This window comes from Nerophis ophidion, linkage group LG10, assembly GCF_033978795.1.
Source record: "Nerophis ophidion isolate RoL-2023_Sa linkage group LG10, RoL_Noph_v1.0, whole genome shotgun sequence".
Classification (NCBI taxonomy): Eukaryota; Metazoa; Chordata; class Actinopteri; order Syngnathiformes; family Syngnathidae; genus Nerophis; species Nerophis ophidion.
This window is the reverse complement of record NC_084620.1, coordinates 46,416,320-46,442,362: the sequence shown is the minus strand read 5'-3', so window position 1 is coordinate 46,442,362 and position 26,043 is coordinate 46,416,320. Positions and strand designations below refer to the sequence as shown.

The following is a 26,043-nucleotide window of genomic DNA, read 5'->3' as shown; positions in this document are numbered from 1 at the left end:
ACAGACTGTGGTGAAGTAGGCCGGCTTCGTCGCGTGAAAAAGCCTATTTGCTGAATGGCGATATACGATATATATCTCGATATTTTTTCCATAAAGTAAAAACAAAACAGTCCTAGTTACCTGAAACACTAAGTACGTCATTATCATGGCTTAGTTATTTACTAAACCAAAATAATGACTTACAAGGTCAAATTAATGACTTACTGTAAGTAAGCGTAGCAATAAGCGTTTGAAAAAAAAAAGTGTTAAAAGTGGAGGCACATGCTGACATAAGCTCAACTCATCATGCTTAATATATTACAGCATTTGGGAAGCCTGTAGTTTATTTTTATTATGTAAATGTTACATTTTTATCAACATGTTATAGCAGGGAAACTAGGCTGCTAAATTCCTAATGATTAATATATCCATCCATCCATTTCCTACCGCTTATTCCCTTTCGGGGTGGCGGGGGGCGCTGGCGCCTATCTCAGCTACAATCGGGCAGAAGGCAGGGTACACCCTGGACAAGTCGCCCCCTCATCGCAGGGCCAACACAGATAGACAGACAACATTCACACTCACATTCACACACTAGGGCCAATTTAGTGTTGCCAATTAACTTATCCCCAGGTGCATGTCTTTGGAAGTGGGAGGAAGCCGGAGTACCCGGAGGGAACCCACGCATTCACGGGGAGAACATGCAAACTCCACACTGAAAGATCCCGAGCCTGGATTTGAACCCAAGAGTGCAGGAACTTCGTATTGTGAGGCAGACGCACTAACCCCTACTATAGCTAAAAAAAATAGTACAATAGCAACAGGAGAGACTATTCATCCCTGAACACCATGGAGTTCATGTAGGCTTTATGATGCAGTTACATTATTATATCAACTATCAGAGACAGAAACTCTTCATTTAACATACCGTATTCCTTGAATTGCCGCAGGGCATATAGTATGCGCCTGCCTTGAATTACTGCCGGGTCAAACTCGCTTCCCCAAATAATTTGCGCATTCTTAGTATTACCGCCTGGTCAAACTCGTGACACTTCCCCTGTCATCATTTTCAAAATGGAAGAGGCTGATTTCAATACCTGTAATTTGAAATCGCATAAAGGGAAGAAGTTATTCAGTAGGATTTAAGGTCCAAGCTTACATCACACTCAAATTTTTACTGCATACCTTTGGTAAGTGCCGGAGTGAGAAGAGGTTTTAAAATAATTAGCGCATGCTTACTTTTATCGCATGCCTTTGTTAAGCGCAAGAGTGAGAAGAGGTTTTAAAATAATTAGCGCCCTGGCGGCAATTCAAGGAAATACGGTAATGTCCTTTTTTGCTGCTTCAAAACAGCTCAATCAACACAAAAAAAGGAAAGTGAAATAACTTAGCTTTTAACTGTAAGTCAGTAATGCTTGTCTTTCTCTCAGACAGACAGGGCTTTGCTGTCCGTAACACACACACACACACACGCACGCACAGCGTGCTAACGTTACGCTAATTAGCATTCACCTCAAGGACTGTGAGCGAGCTGAGGTGCCGCTTATGTTTCTAGAACGTCAACGGGCTCATAGTGATGTTACTAGTAGTTGACTGGGAAGTATTTATTATTATTTGGGGAGAGTCCGCTGCCTTACCTATTAAAAAACACCTTTCTGCTCGCTCCACATTACATGCGCTCTGAATACGCACTGCTGATTGGCTGTTACCGCTCTGCGTGTAACCAATCAGATGGTTGTGTGGGTGGGACAATGCTGAGTGCTGCAGAGACGTACTGACAGAGGCAGACGCAGAACTAAGCAGAGCAGCTTGTCAAGACGGTTTTTGCTGTTGTTTTTTTTTTGTTAAGACTTTAGTTTAGGCGGTGGCTCTTTGTTGTTAAGGCGGCTGCGCGAAACCCGGGCTCTTGTTCTACTAATTACATTGCGGTAATTGTCTTATTTGGCTCAAAACAGTGTTTGTTTGTGAAATGTATCCAACGGTACCACAGAAAAGGGAAATGTGTTCATGTAGCTTGTTGTAGCTATGTAGCTCTTTTCCTAGCAGAAGACAGTGGTTTGGTTTGTTGTTGTTGTTTTTTTTGCAAAAAGTCAGATACAAGAAAAATATTTAAATTCTTCACTGAATGAATGAATGAATGAATGAATGAATGAATGGGGCTGCCAATATTCTATATACCAGATACAGTATATACCTCAATCTAACCTCAAAAACGTTCAGAGAAAAAACAGAGGGAAAATCAAACATTTACAATAAAGTACATTTACCCTGTAAAGGATCAGCACGTGTAAAAAAAAAAAAGGTACGACCAGGAATGGTTTTCAATTTTACAATAACAAAATACATGGTGACACAAATTATTTGATGACTACTTTTTTATACAGATTACTTGTTTTTTTCCTTTTCTTGTCTCAGTGAGCGACCTGTATTAACATTAATTACAGCATATACACTGAAAGTAGAAAAAAACTAACTATAAAGGCATTATATTGATATATACATTGACATATACATATACAGTATATATATAGTAGGGTTGTACGGTATACTGGTACTAGTATAGTAATTATACTAATACTAATTAATCAAAAATGATACTATACTCTGAAAAGTACCGGTTCCCCCCCCTGTCATAATATTGCTGGTTTTACAGGCAGAGGAGCATGTTCGGCAGCGCACATATACAGAGTACTTACAAGCAGACACGGTGTGTAGACAGAAAAGGGAGAACGGATGCAACATTGGGCCTAAAAACTAACGAGAAATGTTATAAAACTGAAACGTCACCAGGAAGAGGTGCTTTAAGACATGGGTAGCTAGCTAGCGGCTAGCTACTTCTAAATCACTAATCCTCGCCTCCATGGCGACAAATAAAGTAAGTTTCTTACAAGTATCATTATCGCTGGAGGACGAGGAATAGCTAAACTTGCTTCACTACACACAATAACTCTTAAAACGCCATGGGTGGATCTACACCTGGCATCCACTGTAATGATACCAAGTACAAGAGTGTAATTGGTATGATTACATAAATTTTTTTTAATCTTTGCAAAATCTTTATCATTTTCTTAAAATTCATATTATGTTTATAAATTCAGTAAATATGTCCCTGGACACATGAGGACTTTGAATATGACCAATGTATGATCCTGTAACTACTTGGTATCGTATCGATACCTAAATTGGTGGTATCATCCAAAACTAATGTAAAGTATCCAAACAAGAGAAGAATAAGTGATTATTCTATTTTAAGAGAAGTGGAGATAGAACATGTTAAAATAGAAAGTAAGCAGATATTAACAGTAAATGAACAAGTGCATTAATAATCCATCTTTACAGTTTGTCCTTTATAATCTCAACAAAATAATAGAATGAGAAATGACACAATATGTTACTGCATATGTCAGCAGACAAATTAGGAGCCTTGTTTGTTTACTTACTACTAAAAGACAAGTTGTCTAGTATGTTCCCTATTTTGTTTAAGGACGAAATTGTTCTATGATTGCAATAAGAAAGATATGTTTAATGTACCCTAATATTTTTGTCAAAACAAAGCCAATAATCATAAGTTTTCCTTGCCCTTTTTGTGGGTTCTTCCGAGGATGTTGTAGTCGTAATGATTTGTGCAGTCCTTTGAGACATTTGTGATTTGGGGCTATATAAATAAACATTGATTGATTGATTGACATTTTTGTGGTCCGGTACCAAAATATTGGTATTGGTATATATACATACATACATACATATACATATATGTAAGTGTGGGAAAAATCACAGGACTACTTCATCTCAGAGATGAAGTAGTCTTGTGATTTTTCCCACACCTACATATTGCGCTCTACCACGGTATCGAGCACTATTCTCTGGATAATCCAATCAAGACATATATACACATATATATATATATATATATATATATATATATATACACACACACATATATATATATATATATATATATATATATATATATATACACATACATATATAAATACATATATATATATATACATACATATATATATATATATATAAATACATATGTAAATAAATACATATATATATATATATATATATACATACACATATATACACATAGATAGGGTATATGTTTGCGTACTCACTGGGCTGTTGAGGATCATGAGGCACTGGTCAAAGTGGTGATGTTCCATGGTGGAGTGGCAGTAAAGATGAGCAAGTGGATGGTCACTCCTTGATTATTATTGATATTATTATTAGTTAACATATTGCATATACATGTACAAAAAATGTTTAATAATTTTTACCTTTGGATGTACGAGTTGTTCACTCCTCTGTGGTCCAGGTCGTGGCACAGAGTGGCAATCATCAGCGCCAAGACTTCTAAATCTCTCAGATCGTTCTGTCACAAAAATCATTTTAGCCTGTTATTTAGCTAGCTAAAAATAATAATAATAATGCTTTTAATTTTAGAGACAAAAATGCATATTTTTACAGGTAAAAAGTTGCAATATGATAAAATTACGATATTGTTTTTGGAAAAGTCCTGAGTTTGCATGAATGAAAATGTAATCTTAGAACAAAGTTGTAAGTTTACATTCTGGTCAGTTTTACAAGAAAAAACATAACATTTTGGAGCGAAATTTCAAAGAAAATGAGTCATAGAAAAAGTCAGAAGTTGATCATTAAAAAAAAAAAATTTAATTTGTTAACTTTATCCATCCACATATTTTCTCTGTCGCTTGAGCTCCTTAGGGTCACAGGTGAGCTACAAGCTATCCCAGCCGAGAGGCGGGGTTGCACCCTGAAGTGGTTGCCAGTCGGGCTGCACCATTTGGGGACCGTACCTAATTGCCAATTTGATATTATATACATTAAATGCGTAATACTGTGAAAATAACTAGTGAAGGAAGATTACTTTTACACTTTCAATCAACATAAACTTGTCTGACACATTCCAACAATATGCAATTATTTATTTTTTCAAATATTTTTAAAATATAATAGAAATTAATATAATATATATAATAAAATATAAAATAAAATATAAAAATATATTTAAAAAATATTTGGATTTATGCAGACCGACATAATGCTCTGAAACAGAAGACACAACCTATAAAAAAATATACAGTGATTAATAACCATTTATAAGGATAGACACTTTTATTCCTCGTTACTGCAGGATTATTTACCATTAGAAGGTAAACTAAATACTTTAAAATAAATAAATAACCGAAACAAAATATTAAATAATCTAAATTCTGTAAGCAAAAATGTAACTTCAATCGATATTGAACATTTTAAAGTGCTTTTTTTTTTTTCCAGTACTCGTCCATGTTGATGGGCTCATATTGCCCATCCGATTTGATGAGCCGAGATAGGCACCAGCGCCCCCCGCAACCCCAAAAGGGAATAAGCGGTAGAAAATGAATGGATGGATGGATGGATAAATAAACATTGATTGATTCATTCATTCATTGCAGTTAGCATTACTCTGAAACAGAAGTGGCCGGGGAGAAGGAAGTCTGGGCTTCTCTGCTTAGGCTGCTACCCCCAAACCTTGACCCGACTCCAGATAAGTGGAAAAAGATGCAACATTAGGTACTTTCATTGATTTAGAACAAAACATGATGTCTATTCTGCATAACTTTGTGTTCCTTGTATGGTGCAAAGTCATTTCAAAACATGTTTGTTCCCAAACCTGCAAGCGGCCTGATCTGAGGACCGCAAACATGCACTGTGCAGTGTTGAAGGCGTGCCTCCAGTTGTGGTAGGCTATGTTCTTCCTGTAGTTCTTCTTCACGCTCAGAATCCACTGGCACAAACTCTAAAAGAACAACAAAAAGCTACTATTGTTATCCCTGTACTGCTATTGTTAAGGTTTAGAGCATGAGGAGGAAGCGCCTACCGCCTGCTTCATCTGGAAGGTCTGGACCAGGTTGAGGTCCACGAACATGCGGACCGTCCCTAAAGTGGTTTCGGCGTCCGACAGTTCGAAGTCACTGAAGCTGAAGTCCAGAAGTCGCAAGGACTGCGCCGATGGGATCGTGGCTGCCTTCAAAAACAAAGATTTGTATTATTGCTCACACTACTATTTAGGTGATTGATTGATGTTTTTAGTAGTCATAAAGAGACTACCGTATTTTCCGGACCATTGGACGCATCGGATATAAGGCGCATCTAATAACTAAAAGTTCCTTGTGTGAATAATATAAACTCACTACACCCGTATGTTTTAGCGCTTTCACGGTGAGTGTACTGAGAGATATAAGTAAGAAGTTTAAACTACTTTTTATTAGAAATGGCAACAGTGGAGGATGAATGTCCCTGTGAGGAGGCGTGGCCTGCAGCCCTGCAGCGAGGTGGGGTGTGCTGGGGCCGGCTCCGAGATCTGCGACAGGTGCGTCGACCTGTCACTCTACAAAAGGGCAGCAGCCGAGAAGGGGGGGGGGGGGGGGGGGGGGGGGAGAAGTTGGAGCTGATGAGAGAGAGAGAGAACCCGAGAACGAACCCGAGCGAAAGCGAGAGCGAGACAGACACGCGGAAGGCTGAAAAGCAACCAAAAGAGCACGACTGTCACCGGAGCCAAGTGCTGAAAAGCAGAAGGGCAAGAAGTATGCCTTCTATTGAAAAACCGTCCGACCGGAACTCTCTAATAACTAAAGTTCCTCGGGTAAATAATGTAAACTCACTACACCGGTATGTTTTAGCACTTTAATGGCGAGTTTACTGAGAGATATAAGTAAGAACTTTACACTGCTTTATATTAGAAATGGCAACAGCGGAGGATGAATGTCCCTTTGAGGAGGCGTGGCCTGCAGCCCTGCAGCGAGGCAAAGTGTGCCGGTGGCGGCTCCGAGATGGGCGACAGGTGCGTCGATGGCCCACTTGGGCGCAGTTGTCTGATCACCTGTCACTCTACAAAAGGAAAGCAGCTGAGAAGGACGAGGTGGGAGAAGTTGGAACTGATGAGAGAGAGAGAACCTGAGCACAAGCGAAAGCAAGACACGGAAGGCTGAAATGCCACCCAAAGAGCGTGACTGTCACTGGAGGCGAGTGCTGAAAAGCAGAAGGGCAAGAAGTATGCCTTCTATTGAAAAAACGTCCGACCGGAACTCTCTAATAACAAAAGTTCCTTGGGTGAATAATGTAAACTCACTACACCATGTTTTAGCCTTTTCATGGCGAGTTTACTGACAGATATAAGTAAGAACTTTACACTACTTTATATTAGAAATGGCAACAGCGGAGGAGGAATGTGCCTGTGAGGAGGCGTGGCCTGCAGCCCTGCAGCAAGGCGGGGTGTGCCGGGGCCGGCTCCGAGATCGGCGACAGGTGCGTCGATGGACGCAGTTGTCTGATCACCTGTCACTCTACAAAAGGGCAGCAGCTGAGAAGGACGGGGTGGGAGAAGTTGGAGCTGATGAGAGAGAACGAACCCGAGAACGAACCCGAGCACGAGCGAAAGCGAGATGCGGAAGGCTGAAATGCCACCCAAAGAGCGTGACTGTCACTAGAGGCGAGTGCTGAAAAGCAGAAGGGCAAAAAGTATGCCTTCTATTGAAAAACCGTCCGACCGGAACTCTCTAATAACTAAAGTTCCTTGGGTGAATAATGTAAACTCACTACACCAGTATGTTTTAGCCTTTTCATGGCGAGTTTACTGACAGATATAAGTAAAAACTTTACACTACTTTATATTAGAAATGGCAACAGCGGAGGAGGAATGTGCCTGTGAGGAGGCGTGGCCTGCAGCCCTGCAGCGAGGCGGAGTGTGCCGGGGCCGGCTCCGAGATCGGCGACAGGTGCGTCGATGGACGCAGTTGTCTGATCACCTGTCACTCTACAAAAGGGCAGCAGCTGAGAAGGACGGGGTGGGAGAAGTTGGAGCTGATGAGAGAGAACGAACCCGAGCACGAGCGAAAGCGAGATGCGGAAGGCTGAAAAGCAACCCAAAGAGCGCGACTGTCACCAAAGGCGAGTGCTGATAAGCAGAAGGGCAAGAAGTATGCCTTCTATTAAAAAAACGTCCGACCGGAACTCTCTAATAACTAAAGTTCCTTGGGTGAATAATGCAAACTCACTACACCGGTATGTTTAAGCGCTTTCATGGCGAGTTTACTGACAGATATAAGTAAGAACTTGACACTACTTTATTTTAGAAACGGCAACAGCTGAGGATGAATGTCTCTGTGAGGAGGCGTGGCCTGTAGCCCTGCAGCGAGGCAGGGTGTGGCAGGGCCGGCTCCGAGATCGGCGACAGGTGCGTCGATGGACGCAGTTGTCTGATCTCCTGCCACTCCTGCACGAGCGAAAGCGAAAGCGAGAGCGAGACGTGGAAGGCTGAAATGCAACCCAAAGAGCATGACTGTCACCAGAGTCGAGTGCCTGGAAAGCAGAAGGGCAAGAAAACAATAGATTCTTGCAAAATAAACAAAATATCTAAACTGTCAAGTCCGTCATTGGTGGTCCGAGGAACCCCGAGGTACGAGTCCTCCACAGTCCCATAACAAGAAGATAAAGAAAAAGACGAACCTTATCGACTACGGTTTTCACACGGACCACAAAGGCGGACGAGCGCACATTTTCAGGATTCATGCAGATCCCAAGAACAGATCAGCAGGTACCAGAAGGTAAGAAAAGTTGCTTTTGCATAATATTGCGAAACAAACGCCAGATAATATGTCTTACCTTATACACACACCATAATAATAGTGGTATGTTTATTGCGGCGACAATCCATCAAGCGGTGCGGCTTCATACCTTACCAAAGTTGTACTAAAAAATGATGATATATTTTGTGTACTGTTCTATATTTTCAACGGAAGATATACAATTTTACAGTGTACACACATACTGAATCTTATGTGTGACTGCCATCTACTGGTCACACTTATCATTACACCATGAACCAAATAAAATAGCTTTGAAGTCAGTAAGCACAACCAAAATTATTCCGTACATCAGACGCACCGGGTTATAAGGCGCACTGTCGAGTTTTGAGAAAATGAAAGGGTTTTAGGTTCGCCTTATAGTCCAAAAATATACGGTAAATCAGGGATCACTTTAGAGAGTGAAGTTGGAATAAAACAAAAAAAGACTAACTAACTGTACAGTCTATACTCTATAGGCTAAACTTTGTACCGGAAATAGTTTACTATAAAAGTCAAAATATTCCCCAGAAAACACAAAATTTCAATGAATACATATTGTCCCACTATTTTTAGCTTTTCTAGACACTCAAAGTGCTTTACGATGAGAACTGAAAACCCGTCATTGATTCACCCCACATTTACAAGAATATGGTGGTAAGTAGAGATGTCCCGACAATATCAGACTGCCGATATTATCGGCCGATAAATGCTTTAAAATGTAATATCGGAAATTATCGGTTTCGGTTTCAAAAAGTAAAATGTATGAGTTTTTACGGTTTTTCACACGCACAAATGAATGCAATGCATACTTGGTCAACAGCCATACAGGTCACACTGAGGGTGGCCGTATAAACAACTTTAACACTGTTACAAATATGCGCCACACTGTGAACCCACACCAAACAAGAATGACAAAACACATTTCGGGAGAACATCCGCACCGTAACACAACATAATCACAACAGACCAAACACCCAGAACGCCTTGCAGCACTAACTCTTCCCCTGAAGTGTTCTGTGGTCTGACGAGTCCACATTTCAAATGGTTTTTGGAAATATTCGACATTGTGTCATACGGACCAAAGGGGAAGGGAACCATCCAGACTGTTATCGACGCAAAGTTCAAAAGCCAGCATCTGTGACGGAATGGGGGTGCATTAGTGCCCAAGGCATGGGTAACTTACACATCTGTGAAGGCACCATTAATGCTGAATGGTACAGTACATACAGGTTTTGGAACAACATATGCTGCCATCTAAGCGCTGTCTTTTTCATGGACGCCCCTGCTTATTTCAGCAAGACAATGTCAAGCCACATTTAGCAGGTGTTACAACAGTTTGGCTTCATTAAAAAAGAGTGCGGGTACTTTCCTGGCCCGCCTGCAGTCCGGACCTGTCTCCCATTGAAAATGTGTGGCGCATTTTGAAGCGTAAAACACGACATCGGAGACCCCGGACTGTTGAACTACTGAAGCTCTACAAAAAACAGGAATGGGAAAGAATTCCACTTTTAAGGCTTCAACAATTAGTTTCCTCAGTTCCCAAACGTTTATTGAGTGTTGTTAAAAGAAAAGGTGATGCAACACAGTGGTGAACATGCCCTTTCCCAACTACTTTGGCACGTGTTGCAGCCATGAAATTCTAAGTAAATTAATATTTGCAAAAAAAAAAAAAAGGTTATGAGTTTCAACATCAAATATCTTGTCTTTGTAGTGCATTCAACTGAATATTGGTTGAAAAGGATTTGCAAATCATTGTATTCCGTTTATATTTACATCTAACACAATTTCCCAACTCATATGCAAACTGGGTTTGTACAATGGATTTGGAAAAAAATGGGTAAAAATACTTCACTACAAATGAAGTACACATTTGTGTACTTATGGGCTAAGTACATCATTTTAAAAGATGAGTTTTTGTTTTTATTCTAATTAGGATCCAATAAGCCCAAATAGCAAAGATAAATTAAAATGACATGTAAACAAACAGCTCGGGCCTTAAGAGGTTAAGTTACATTTGTTCCAGTCGGCCATAGTGTACATCAACATTTCATATACCGCACGTAAATGATGCACTGAGAAGCAAAAACTGCTCAGACTACCAATTTGTACTAAAAGTAGTCTGCTGCAGACCCTTAATAGTGTCCGATATTGTTGTCCCGTGCCCATAATGTCGCAAAGTTTTTGCTCAGCATACGAGCAGGAAAGTTATCACAATGTTACGGGAGAAAAGTTGCAATACTTTAAATCAAAAGTACTTTGATATTGAACATATTAAAGTTAAAATACCAACGATTGTTGCACACGCCTGGTGTGGTGAAATTATGCCCTGCATTTGACACATCACCCTAGATCACCCCCTGGGAGGTGAGAGGAGCAGTGAGCAGCAGCGGTGGCCACGCCTGGGAATAACTTTTGGTGATTTAACCCCCAATTCCAACCCTTGATGCCGAGTGCCAAGCAGAGAGGGAATGGGTCCCATTTTTTATAGTCTTTGGTATGACTCGGCCGGGGTTTCAACTCCCAATCTACCGATCTCAGGGCGGACACTCGAACCACTCAAAGTTTTACGTAATAAAGTCGTTACCTGGAGTTTCTGGGACTCTTCCAAAGCAGCAGAAGCATGATACGAAAGAACCTGCAAAAAAATAAAAAAAATACGTATCATTAGTAGCGCAACTAATTTGTAATAGCCAGTATTCCTAATATTTCCAGAAATTTAATTCCAGTTCTTAATAGGATATTTTTCAAGATTTATTTTGAGCATATCAGGATTGACATGTAAATATAACGAATAAAAGTGTACAAGTCAAAAGTAAACATGTCATAGAATGACAAGAAGTAAGTCAGAGTATTACAGTAGGAAGGGAATTTCTATGGTCCCGTTTGTCACAGTTTACCTGACACGTGAAACGTGACAAACTGGAAAATGCGCTATCAGCTTCAGCCGCCAGATGGCAGCGGAGTTTTAAATATCTTAAAAAGCGTTTTGTTTTTTTTGGGCAATTCAAACTTTGACCAGAGCCTCGGTTGCTATGTAGAGTGCCGTTTTCCATAATTTTCAGCAGAATGCATGGCAAAAATGGTCCACTCCCCCTCTTCCTCTCACGCGAGATTAACCCAGCAATGGGGTCACATGAATGAATCCCTTGTGTACAAAAAAAAAATATGTCAAAAAGTACTTTTTTATAAGAATCAATTCGTACTATTACGAAATAAATTTTACTAGAAATGTGTGTTTTTTCTGAGTGGAAAGTTGTAATATAAACATGTCATAGAATGACAACAAGTAAGTCAGAGTAGTACAGTAGGAAGGGAATTTCTATGGTCAGGTTTGTCACAGTTTACCTGACACGTGAAACGTGACAAAATGGAAAGTGCGTTATCAGTTTGAGCCGCCAGCAGAGTTTTAAATATCTTAAAAAGCTTTTTTTTGGGGGGGCAATTCAAACTTTGACCAGAGCCTCGGTTGCTATGTAGAGTGCCGTTTTCCATCATTTTCAGCAGAATGCATGGCAAAAATGCTTAACTCCCTCTCTTCCTCTCACGCGACATTAACCCAGGAATGGGGTCACATGAATCCCCTGTGCACAAAAAAAAATGATGTCATAAAAGTAATTTTGTTATAAGAATCAATTCGTACAATTACGAAAAAATGTTTACTAGAAATGTGTTTTTTTTTCTGAGTGGAGAGTTTTACGAGAAAGTTTTAGCGCAAATGAAGTTGTGGCCTAAATCTTTCAACCTTTTTTGAGCCGAGGCACATTTTTTGCGTTGAAAAAATCCGGAGGCACACCACCGGCAGAAATCATTAAAAAAACAAAACTCAGTTGACAGTAAAAAGTCGTTGTCGAAATTGTCGCTCCTTTTTTGGTGCCTTTTTCTCTTTTGTGGGTATTTTCCTGTCTTCCTTTGAGCAATATTCCCCGCATCAACTTTGTTTCAACAATCAAGAGTATTTCAGTTGTTTTTATCCTTTTTTGGGGGCGGGGGACATGATTGTCATGTCATGTACAGATGTATGTTGTGGATGCCATCTTTGCGCCACAGTAAGTCTTTGCTGTCGTCCAGCATTCTGTTTTTGTTTACTATGTAGCCAGTTCAGTCTTAGTTTTGTTTTGCATTCCCTAAGCTTCAATGCCTTTTCTAAGGGGCACTCACCTTTTGTTTATTTTTGGTTTAAGCATTAGACACTGTTTTACCTGCACACTGCCTTCTGCTGTTCCTGACATCTACAAAGCAATTAGCTACTTGCTGCCACCTACTGATATGGAAGAGTATTACACGGTAACTCTGCAACGCTCAACAACAACACATCATTTGCGGACTATAACTACTGGTTTGCGGGGATATTGTTGATTGTCATGTCATGTACGGATGTACTTTGTGGACGCCGTCTGCTCCACGCTCTGTAAGTCCTTGCTGTCGTCCAGCAATCTGCTTTTGTTCAGTTTTAGTTTAATTTTGCATAGCCTTCCCTTAGCTTCAATGCCTTTTCTTAGCGGCACTCGCCTTTTGTCTAATTTTAGTTTAAGCGATAGTGAAGTGAATTTGTGAATTATATTTATATAGCGCTTTTTCTCTAGTGACTCAAAGCACTTTACATAGTGAAACCCAATATCTAAGTTACATTTAAACCAGAGTGGGTGGCACTGGGAGCAGGTGGATAAAGTGTCTTGCCCAAGGACACAACAGCAGTGACTAGGGTGGCGGAAGCGGGGATCGAACCTGCAACCCTCAAGTTACTGACACGGCCGCTCTACCAACCGAGCTATACCACCTATACTTTTTATAGCTATACTTTTTACCTGCACACTGCCTCCCGGTGTCTGCATAATTATGATCACGTCAAACCATGTTCCCGACACCTACAAAGCAATTAGCTACCGACTGCCACCTACTGATGTGGGAGAGTATTCTACGGTAACTCTACCACGCTCTAGACAAGGGGTCGGGAACCTTTTTAGCTGAGAGCGCCATGAAAGCCAAATATTTTAAAATGTATTTCCGTGAGAACAGTATAACATTTTTAACACTGAATACAACTGTCAGGTTCAAACACTGATTATATCTATTAAACAGACAAGAAGCAAGGAATTAAACAGAGACAGGATTCAATTTAGCTCAATGAGGAGAAACCCGTAGACCTGTACCCTTGTACAGTGTCGTCCCACGCTCTGACGAGAGAATTCTACGCCTCTTCTTTCATTTGGACTTTCCCTGATTACAACAACTAAATGTGTGCATCTCTTATTTTTTAATAGAATTGTTATTCTGAAGCTAACCAATAATAAATAAAATACTTTGGACCATTAATGGGACTTGTTGAACAAGTGCGGTAGATGGATTAAAACGCATGAGAATGTTTTATATTTTGAAGGTTATTTTTAACACTGTGATTACCAGCGAAATTATTAATTACTTATCGTGTTAAGCAACGTCAGCTAAGATTTATCTGTGAAAAGAGCCACATCTGGCTCGAGAGCCATAGGTTCCCTACCCCTGCTCGATACAGCACGGACACTGAAAAACAACACATCATTTGCAGACTATAATTACTGGTTTGCGAAAAATATTTTACTCTCCCACGGCACAGTGGTTGAAAAACACTGGTCTAAGGGATGAAATTCTTCACATTACAAAGGGTTTCAAATATTTTTGTGACGTCTTGGTGGCATTGTGGTGACGAGTTGTTCTCTCGTGGGTGCAGCGAAGATGGACACACCGTGAGGTAGGAACAATAATTTATTTATACTAACTGAAACAGACTAAGAACCAAAAACACTTGCTCGAAGGCACTAACAAACAAAACAGAAAGCGCTAGCATGGGCTAGGGACAAACAACCGAAATAGCATGGAAGCTAATGTACACGAAGGTAGTTACCACAAGGCTGGAAAGAGCGACGTCAACTGTAGCGTGAAGCAAACGAGAGTCCAAGAAAGAATGTCAAACAAAGGCGGTCTTAAATAGGGAGGTAACTAATCAAGGGCAGGTGTGCGTGATCAAAGGAGGGACAGGTGACACTAAATGGGTAACTTTGACAAAGGAACAAAACCAGGAAGTGCCACAAAGAACTGAGGAAGACAAATACTACACAGAATGTGATAACAAACAGAACCAAAACCAGAATATGACATGATCCAAGACGTGGATCATGACAATTTTGAGAGTAAAATCATTGATCAGAGAAAGCTAAATGTGCATGAGAATTAGAAATATTATTATTATTATTATTATTATTATTCCTGCTTCCCTGCTTTAGCTGCTGCCCCCGCCACCCGACCTTGGATAAGCGGAAGAAGATGGCTGGATGTATGGATTATTATTATTATTATTAACTTTTGAATCAGCCCAAACAAAGTACGTTTGAAGAAAATAGGTCGAGTCAGGTGTAATATCACGAGAACACAATAGGGGGTATTTTATTTATTTTATTTTTTTAATGTACGATTACAAGAACCATACATGCGAATGGAATTAATATACAAGAAAGTTGTGATATTACTAGCAAAAAGTCATCTATTTTTGGGGGAAAAAGTAGTAATCTTATGAGATTAAAATTATTGCCAAGTAGCTCATAATCGGGAGGGTAATGCAAGAGTGACTCGTGATGGGTCCCGGCAACACCGATGCGTCCAGCTCATAGAGCAAAACCCTGTGTCGGGGCACGTACCGCTTTTAGAAAGTCACGTGATCGAGCATGAGCTGTTTCGCTCACGTGACCGATACGCCTACTGTGTCGCAGTGACGCCTGCGCGCCAAACTGTGTTTATGAGGAAGCGCATCCAGATGGATCCACATTCATTTATTTGAGGCGGCCCGCCACAAAAGAATTACGGCCGCCACAAAAAAATAAAAATAATATATATATATGTATGTATATATATATAATATGTCCGGCTTTTGACTCGCTCGACCACTCATAAAAGCAATGGGACTCTGTCTGTGAATGGAGCTTGTAGTTACATATTATATAAATATTATATAAATATGTATAGAAATATGTACATAAAGTGTTGTAATTATATTCCAACTCCGTGTTCTTCTTGGGCATCGCCGCCGCCGCAGCCTCCCCCTCCCCATCCCCATTTTACGCTTCATAATGCGCCACACATTTTCGATGGGAGACAGGTCTGGACTGCAGCCGGGCCAGGAAAGTACGCGCACTCTTTTTTTACGAAGCCACGCTGTTGTAACACTTGTCTTGCTGAAATAAGCAGCGGCGTCCATGATAACATTGCTTGGATGACAACATATGTTGCTCCAAAACCTGTATGGACCATTCAGCATTAATGGTGGCTTCACAGATGTGTAAGTTACCCATGCCTTGGGCACTAATACACCCCCATACCATCACAGATGCTGGCTTTTGAACTTCGTGCCAATAACAATCCGAATGGTTATTTTCCTCTTTGTTCTGGAGGACACCACGTTCTCTGTTTCCAAATATAATTTTAAATGTGGACTCGTCAGACCACAGAACACCTTCCCACTTTGCATCAGTCCACCTTAGGTGAGCTCGGGCCCAGAGAAGCCGGCGCCGATTCAGGATATTGTTGATAAATGGGTTTGGCTTTGCATAGTAGAGTTTTAACTTGCACTTACAGATGTAGCAACCAACTGTAGTTACTGACAGTGGTTTTCTGAAGTGTTCCTGAGCCCATGTGGTGATATCTTTTACACACTGATGTCGGTTTTTGATGCAGTACCGCCTGAGGGATCAAAAGTCCGTAATATCATTGCTTACGTGCAGTGATTTCTCCAGATTCTGTGAACTTTTTGGTGATTTTACGGACCCTCGATGGTAAAATCCCTAAATTCCTTGCAATAGCTCGTTGACAAATGTTGTTCTAAAACTGTTCGACAATTTGCTTACCAAGTGGTGACCCTCACCCCATTCTTGTTTGTGAATTACTTAGCATTTCATGGAAGCTGCTTTTATACCCAATCATGGCACCCACCTGTTCCCAATTAACCTGCACACGTGTGGGATGTTCCATATAAGTATTTGATGAGCATTCCTCAACGTTATCGGTATTTATTGCCACCTTTCCCAACTTATTTGCCACGTGTTGCTAGCATCAAATTCAAAAGTTAATGATTATTTGCACAAAAAAAATGTTTATCAGTTTGAACATCAAACATGTTGTCTTTGTAGCATATTCAACTGAATATGGGTTGAAATCTAACACAACTTCCCAACTCATATGGAAACGGGGTTTGTAAATGAAGATATTAAATAATCCTAAATGAAATACAACGACTTGGTTTATATTATTATATATACTAGTTAATAAAATCAGTGTCAGTTTAGTCGGTCCATAGGTTGCCTGTAGTGATTTTTAATGTCCAGCAGATGTCAGTATTTAGTGACACAGTATCTACACATTAGCAGTACAGTTTTGCAATGTGTCCAAATGCTTCATGACGCCTCATCAACCCGTCACTAAGACTGACGGCTCCGGACAAAGGCGTGAAGGTAGGATTTGATTTATTTAACATAAATCAACCAACTAGCAAAAAATACAAAGAACAAAAAGGCAAGCGTGCCTGATACACGTAAAGCTTAGATTTAACGGAACAGGAAATCTTACCTGGCAAAGGCGTGACACAAACAATGAAGACTGACTGGCAAAAGCAAGCTTAAATAATGCCTCTGATTAGTGCTCGGGAAGCAGGTGAGCGGGCGAGCACTAATCAGAGACAGGTGAACACAATGAGTAACCATGGCGACCAAAACAAACTCAGGTGTCACAAACAGGAACTAAAGGAGTGCAAAACTAACAACAAATAACGAAACTAAACATGATCCGGAACACGGATCACGACGGATGGATGTATTTTCTTTTTTTTTTAATTCATTCTAAATAATAAATAAATGTGTATCAAAAGTCTGCTTGCAACGAAGGCAATGTGAGACGCTCTATTTTGCCCTTAAAAACATTCAAACACCTCCATGATGTAAGTATGTATGTATGTAATGTAGTAACATTCATGATAACATGTAATATATACATGATGTAAGTATATATGCAATGTAGTAAGGCGCATTTTTTTTAATTGAAAAAAATCCAGAGGCACACAACCATCAGAAATCATTGAAAAATAGAATAGAAGAGAGAATAGAATAGAGTGGAGACATTATTGTCATTATATTTGCATATAGCGGAATTAAGGACTCCAATTTAAGGTGCAATAGTGGGAACAAATATGGGATGAAAACAAATTGCACAATAGAAAATAAAGAAAATAAAAATAAGAAATGAAATAAACAGACTACTAACCACTAAAAATGATAAGCAATCCTCTAAATCAGGGGTGTCAAACTCAAATACAGAGTGGGCCAAAATTTTAAACGGAACAAAGCCGTGGGCCAAGGTTGAACAAATTAACCTTTTAATAGGGACCCAAACAAGTTTTGCATTAGATACTGAATAAACAAGGCTTCTATAACTTTTGTGACATGCAAAATCCAGTTTCAAACAATAATAATAATAATAAAAAAATATAAATGGAATATCAAATAAAATTTAAATAAAAATGTTATGCCTTTTTTTCTATTTGCAATCTTCTGAGATAAATATCACATTTTTTCCACAGGCTAATAATAAATTTGAAAATAAAATAACAATGATGAATGAACCCAACATTCAAGCTTTGAAGTAGCAAGAGAAAATGCATGAATAAGACGTTAATTATTGGTCAGTTTGCTGGAAGTTTCCCGGAGGAGTTAGTGCTGCAAAGGGTTCTGGGTATTTGTTCTGTTGTGTCACGGTGCGGATGTTCACCCGAAATGTGTTTGCCATTCTTGTTTGGTGTGGGTTCACAGTGTGGCGCATATTTGTAACAGTGCTAAAGTTGTTTATACGGCCATCCTCAGTGTGACCTGTATGGCTACTGACCAAGTATGCCTTGCATTCACTTGTGCGTGTGTGTGTGTGTGTGTGTGTGTGTGTGTGTGTGTGTGTGTGTGTGTGTGTGTGTGTGTGTGTGTGTGTAAAAGCCACAAATATTATGTGACACGCTGTTGGTATGGAGGAAAAGCGGACGTGACGACAGGTTGTAGAAAACGCTAAAGGCAGTTCTTAAATGCACGCCCCCAATATAGTTGTCCAGGTGGAAAATCGGTAGAAATTCGTGAGAATGGTTGCCCTGGGAGATTTTCGGGAGGGGCACTGAACTTCGGGAGTCTACCGGGAAAATTAGGAGGGTTGGCAAGTATGAGTTTTAGCGGTGGATGTGGTGTTACAGCGGCACCAACGCTGTATAACGCCGGCAGGCCAGCTCTAATGCTAAATTGATATCGCCTCAAGGGCCAAATTAAATTACACGGCGGGCCAAATCAGAGTTTGACACCCATGCTCTAAATAAATGATAAATGGGTTGTACTTGTGTAACGCTTTTCTACAATATAAAAATATACAAAATACTGTCCAATATACAGAGCAAGATAAGAGTACCGGAGTAATAAATAACAATCAGTGTCGGATGTATTGCACCCGAAGGGTAATATGACTGTCAGGCTTGCCACTGACAGTTTGTTTGTGTTTTAGTTTCTCCTCTGTGTGTTTAGTATTTCCTGTCCTTAGTTCCTGTCAGCGCTCTTATTTTGGTTCAGCTTTCTGTTTGTCTCCCTAAGTGCTCTGTTTCCCCTCAGCTGTGGCTGATTGGCACCTGGCCACACCTGGTGTCAATCAGACAGGTCCCATTTTACCTCCTTTGTTCCTCCCGTCAGGGCTGGATTGTTGTCGCTCTTGTGTTGTTGCTACCTGTCGTGTCGTGTCGATGTCATCATTACAGCTATTACCTGTCGTGCTACTATTTGTCCTTGTCGTCGTAGCGGTAAGCCAGGGGTAGGGAACCTATGGCTCTAGAGCCAGATGTGGCTCTTTTGATGACTGCATCTGGCTCTCAAATACATCTGAGCTGACATTGCTTAACACGACTAGTAATGAATAATTCCGCCAGTGATAACGTTTAACATATAAAACATTCTTATGCATTTTAATCCATCCATCCGTTTTTCAACCGCACCTGTTCAATAAGTCACATCAATGGTAAGAAGTCCATCCATCTATTCTCTACCGCTTGTCCCTTTTGGGGTCGCGGCGGTTGCTGGAGCCTATCTCAGCTGCATTTGGCAGAAGGCGGTTTACACCCTGGACAAGTCGCCACCTCATCACAGGGCCAACACAGATAGACAGACGACATTCACACTCACATTCACACACTAGGGCCAATTTAGTGTTGCCAAAGAAGTATTTTATTTATTATTGGTTAGCTTCAGAATAAAAATGATATAAAATATAAGAATTTTACTCTAAAAATGTAGGTCTTACTTAAAAAACGCATGCATTTAGTTGTATTCAGTGTTAAAACATATGATACGGCTCTCACGGTAATACACTTTAAAAAATTTGGCTTTCATGGCTCTCTCAGCCAAAAAGGTTCCCGACCCCTGCGGTAAGCTGTTCCTGTTAGCTATTTGTAGTTTGTTTTCTCCTAGCTTTTTGGTTTCGTGTTTTCTCGTTAGCAATTAGCTGTTTCCAGTTTTTCTGTTTCCTGCTTGATACCTGTTAGCTTCCACGCTAGGTCTTTTGTTTGTTATCCGCCCATGTGCGTGCTTCTGGTTTGAACCCTTTGTTTGGTTTTGTTCTAGTTGTTAAACCATAATAACCATGCTCCACTATAACTCTTGTCTTAAAGTAAGTGTACTGTCACCACCTGTCACATCACGCCGTGACTTATTTTGAGGTTTTTGATTTTTTTCTGTTTGTTTTAGTTCTTGTCTTGCGCTCCTATTTCGGTGGCTTTTCCTGTTTTGCTGTTATTTTCCTGTCGCAGTTTCATGTCTTCCTTGAAGGCTATTCCCCGCCCCTGCTTTGTTTTGGCCATCAAAACTATTCAAGCTGTGCAGACGCTATCCTTCTTTGCGGGGACACTGTTGATTGTCATGTCATGTACGGCTGCACTTTGTGGACGCCGTCTGCTCCACGCGCTGTAAGTCTTTGATGTCGTCCAGCATTCTGTTTTTGTTCGGTTTTAGTTTAATTTTGCACAGCCATCCCTAAGCTTCAATTTTTGGTTTAAGCGTTAAGATTCCTTTTTACCTTCACTTTGCCTCCCGCTGTCGCCTGCATATTGTGATCACGTCAAACCACGTTTCTGACATCTAAAAACCCCGTTTCCATATGAGTTGGGAAATTGTGTTAGATGTAAATATAAACGGAATACATTGATTTGCAAATCCTTTTTAACCCATATTCAATTAAATGCACTACAAAGACAAGATGATTGATGTTCAAACTCATAAACTTTATTTTTTTTTGCAAATAATAGTTAACTCAGAATTTCATGGCTGCAACACTTGCCAAAGTAGTTGGGAAAGGGCATGTTTACCACTGTGTTACAGCACATTTTCTTTTAACAACACTCAATAAACGTTTGACAACTGAGGAAACTAATTGTTGAAGCTTTGAAAGTGGAATTCTTTCCCATTCTTGTTTTATGTAGAGCTTCAGTCGTTCAACAGTCCGGGATTTCCGCTGTTGTATTTTATGCTTTTATGCGCCACACATTTTCGATGGGAGACATGTCTGGACTGCATGCGGGCCAGGAAAGTACCCACACTCATTTATTACGAAGCAACGCTGTTGTAACACGTGGCTTAGCATTGTTTTGCTGAAATAAGCAGGGGCATCCATGATAACGTTGCTTGGATGACAACATATGTTGCTCCAAAACCTGTATGGACCATTCAGCATTAATGGTGCCTTCACAGATGTGTAAGTTACCCATGCCTTGGGCACTAATACACCCCCATACAACCACAGATGCTGGCTTTTGAACTTTGCGCCTAAAACAATCCGGATGGTTATTTTCTTCTTTGTTCTGGAGGACACCACATTCAGAGTTTCCAAATATAATTTGAAATGGGGAATCGTCAGACCACAGAACACTTTTCCACTTTGCATCAGTACATCTTAGATGAACTCGGCCCCAGCGAAGCCGGCGGCGTTCCTGAGTGTTGCTGATAAATGTCTTTCGCTTTGCATAGTAGAGTTTTAACCTGCACTTACAGATGTAGCGACCAACTATAGTTACTGACAGTGGTTTTATGAAGTGCTCCTGAGCCCATGTGGTGATATCCTTTACACACTGACGTCGGTTTTTGATGCAGTACCGCCTGAAGGATCAAAAGTCCGTAATATCATCGCTGGGAGAGTGGCCGTGCGCAACCCGAGGGTCTATGGTTCAATCCCCACCTAGTACCAACCTCGTCACGTCCGTTGTGTCCTGAGCAAGACACTTCACCCTTGCTCCTGATGGGTGCTGGTTAGCGCCTTGCATGGCAGCTCCCTCCATCAGTGTGTGAATGTGTGTGTGAATGGGTAAATGTGGAAGTAGTGTCAAAGCGCTTTGAGTACCTTGAAGGTAGAAAAGCGCTATACAAGTACAACCCATTTATCATTTTATTTATTTACGTGCAGTGATTTCTCCAGATTCTCTGAACCTTTTGATGATTTTACGGACCGAGGATGGTAAAATCACTAAATTCCTTGCAATAGCTCAGTGAGAAATTTTGTTTTTAAACTGTTCGACAATTTGCTTACAAATTGGTGACCCTCGCTCCATACTTGTTTTTGAATTACTTAGCATTTCAAGGAAGCTGTTTGTATACCCAATTAGCCTGTTCACCTGTGGGATGTTCCAAATAAGTGTTTAATGAGCATTCCTCAACTTTATCAGTATTTATTGCCACCTTTCCCAACTTCTTTGTCACGTGTTACTGGCATCAAATTCTAAAGTTAACGATTATTTGCAGCAAAAAAATAGTTTATCCGTTTGAACATCAAACATGTTGTCTTTGTAGCATATTCAACTGAATATGGGTTGAAATGATTTGCAAATCATTGTATTCCGTTTATATTTACATCTAACACAATTTCCCAACTCATATTGAAACGGGGTTTGTACAAAGCAATTAGTTACCGGCTGCCACCTACTGATATGAAAGAGTATTACACAGTTACTCTGCGGAGCTCTGGTCAGTACAGACATTCAACAACGGCACAGCTTATATATCGCAATCATTTTCCATCTTGATATTTTGGCACTGGTTCTCCAATGAGAGCATCTTTTAGTCCAAAGAGACGTACTTTTAAAAAGGCTGAGGACTTAAATTACTTACCTCCAAGGTGACCTGCTGCTGAGCCATGGCTCTCTCCACCGTCTCGTACATCTGTGTGTTCTGAATGGCGAGACCACAGAAGACGGCGAAGGCCTCCATGAACTGTTCGTCGTTCCTGTTAAAGGTCTTGACGCCGCCTGACGCTTCGTCCGTCTTGTTGACCATTTGGCAGACACCTGCGAAAGAAACGTACGCTTCTTCAACTCCAAGTCTTTTCCTGCCGGACTTTGGCGCGGCCTACCTATGACCTTGTTTTTTTTGCCGTTTTTGATCGGTGTGCATAGCAAACTTTTGGTGGGTTGGCCTGACTGATGTTCGTCCTTGGAAAAACGAAAAACGGAACCTGTTGCTGTCGGGAACCAAAGGTAACGTGGGAAAAATGAAGACACGTACCGTCGGGGGGAAGCGTTGGTCTTTGGCCACGTCGGGGATGTTGAGAGGCTGCATGGTGTTTTTCACGTACTGAGCGTACATGTAGTTGGTCTGGTTCACGCACTCTCTAATGCGGCGAAACAAAAACAACACTGGAGATCAATTTTTTACTCAGAATATTCTCAATGTTCACATGTAAGGGTTGCGTAAAATGTGTAGGAAGGTCTTTGTCGTCTGTGGATTTTGTATTCAAAGTTCTTGGAAACATATACAAACCCTGTTTCCATATTATTTGGGAAATTGTGTTCGATGTAAATACAAACAGAATACAATGATTTGCAAATCCTTTTCAACCCATATTCAGTTGAATATGCTACAAAGACAACATATTTGATGTTCAAAATGATAATTTTTTTTTTTGCAAATAATCATTAACTTTAGAATTTGATACCAGCAACACGTGACAAAGAAGTTGGGAAAGGTGGCAATAAATATTGACAAAGTTGAGGAATGCTCATCAAACACTTATTCGGTACATCCCACAGGTGTGCAGGCTAATTGGGAACAGGTGGGTGCCATGATTGGGTATAAAAACAGCTTCCAAAAAAAAGCTAAGTCTTTCACAAGAAAGGATGGGGCGAGGTACACCCCTTTGTCCACAACTGCGTGAGCAAATAGTCAAACAGTTTAAGAACAACGTTTCTCAAAGTGCAATTGCAAGAAATGTAGGGATTTCAACATTTACAGTCCATAATATCATCAAAAGGTTCAGAGAATCTGGAGAAATCACTCCAAGTAAGCGGCATGGCCGGAAACCAACATTGAATGACCGTGACCTTCAATCCCTCGGACGGCACTGTATCAAAAACCGACATCAATCGCTAAAGGATACCACCACATGGGCTCTGGAACACTTCAGAAAACCACTGTCACTAAATACAGTTTGTCGCTACATCTGTAAGTGCAAGTTAAAGCTCTACTATGCAAAACGAAAGCCATTTATCAACAACATCCAGAAACGCCGCTGGCTTCTCTGGGCCTGACATCATCTAAGATGGACTGATGCAAAGTGGAAAAGTGTTCCGTGGTCGGACGAGTCCACATTTCAAATTGTTTTTGGAAATATTCGACATCGTGTCATCTGGACCAAAGGGGAAGCGAACCATCCAGACTGTTATCGACGCAAAGTTCAAAGGCCAGCATCCGTGATGGTATGGGGGTGCATTAGTGCCCAAGGCATGGGTAACTTACACATCTGTGAAGGCACCATTAATGCTGAAAGGTACATACAGGTTTTGGAACAACATATGCTGCCATCTAAGCACCATCTTTTTCATGGACGCTCCTGCTTATTTCAGCAAGACAATGCCAAGACACATTCAGCACGTGTTACAACAACGTGGCTTCGTAAAAAAAGAGTACGGCTACTTTCCTGGCCCGCATGCAGTCCAAACCTGTCTACTAATGGAAGATTTGTGGCGCATTATGAAGCGTAAAATACGACAGCGGAGACCCTGGACTGTTGAACGACTGAAGCTCTACATAAAACAAGAATGGGAAAGAATTCCACTTTCAAAGCTTCAACAATTAGTTTCCTCAGTTCCCAAAGGTTTATTGAGTGTTGTTAAAAGAAAAGGTGATGTAACACAGTGGTGAACATGCCCTTTCCCAACTACTTTGGCACGTGTTGCAGCCATGAAATTCTAAGTTAATTATTATTTGCAAAAAAAATAATAAAGTTTATGAGTTTGAACATCAAATATCTTGTCTTTGTTGTGCATTCAATTAAATATGGGTTGAAAAGTACTTGAAAATCATTGTATTCAGTTTATATTTACATCTAACACAATTTCACAACTCATATGGAAACGGGGTTTGTACTATTATTCATTTAAAACATATTTTAATTAATAATTTACATTTAATAATACATTTTTCATCGTAATACTGGCTTGTCACAAAACATGACAGTACATATTTTTTCATATTATGACTTTTTGAAAATTAATGCATTAGATTCAAATAAATACATGAATTCAATATATAAATTAAATGTAAAGACGCGTCCTTATTACAAAACCCAAAACCAGTGAAGTTGGCACGTTGTGTAAATAGTAAATAAAAACAGAATACAATGATTTGCAAATCCTTTTCAACTTATATTCAATTGAATAGACTTCAAAGACAAGATACTTAAAGTTCGAACTGAGAAATTTTTTGTTGTTGTTGCAAATAATCCTTAAGTTAGAATTTAATAGCAGCCACACATTGCAAATAAGTTGTCACAGGGGCATTTTTACCACTGTGTTACATGGCCTTTCCTTTTAACAACACTGAGTAAACGTTTGGGAACTGAGGAGACCAATTTTTTAAGCTTTTCAGATGGAATTATTTCCCATTCTTGCTTGATGTACAGCTCAAGTTGTTCAACAGTCCAGGTCTCCGTTGTGGTATTTTAGGCTTCATAATGCGCCTCACATTTTCAATGGGGGACAGGTCTGGACTACCGGCAGGCCAGTCTTGTACCCGCACTCTTTTACGACAAAGCCACGCTGTTGTAACACGTGGCTTGGCTTTGTCTTGAAATAAACAGGGGCGTCCATGAAAAAACCTGTATGTACCTTTCAGCATTTATGGTGCCCCATGCCTTGGGCACTTATACACCCCCATACCATCACAGATGCTGGCTTTTGAACTTTGCACCTATAACAGTCCGGATGGTTCTTTTCCTCTTTGGTCTGGAGAACACGACGTCCACAGCTTCCAGAAACAATTTGAAATCTTGACTTTTCAGACCACTTTGCATTTGTCCATCTTAGATGAGCTCAGGCCCAGCGGCCTTTCTGGGTATTGTTGATAAATGGCTT

The 26,043-nt window shown here is 40.3% G+C and overlaps 1 protein-coding gene across 1 annotated transcript in view; it reads right to left on the bottom strand.

The window, feature by feature from the left end:
• Nucleotides 1-26,043, bottom strand: part of pde5ab (phosphodiesterase 5A, cGMP-specific, b) — a 126,943-nt gene that overhangs the window by 37,649 nt on the left and 63,251 nt on the right. The window contains exons 9-16 of the mRNA XM_061913926.1: nt 23,198-23,303; nt 23,046-23,124; nt 22,805-22,980; nt 11,200-11,250; nt 5,870-6,016; nt 5,663-5,788; nt 4,266-4,360; nt 4,104-4,191 (exon numbers count right to left, since the gene is read on the bottom strand). Coding sequence (XP_061769910.1) covers nt 4,104-4,191; nt 4,266-4,360; nt 5,663-5,788; nt 5,870-6,016; nt 11,200-11,250; nt 22,805-22,980; nt 23,046-23,124; nt 23,198-23,303 — 868 coding nt within the window. The remainder of the gene's footprint in view (nt 1-4,103; nt 4,192-4,265; nt 4,361-5,662; nt 5,789-5,869; nt 6,017-11,199; nt 11,251-22,804; nt 22,981-23,045; nt 23,125-23,197; nt 23,304-26,043) is intronic.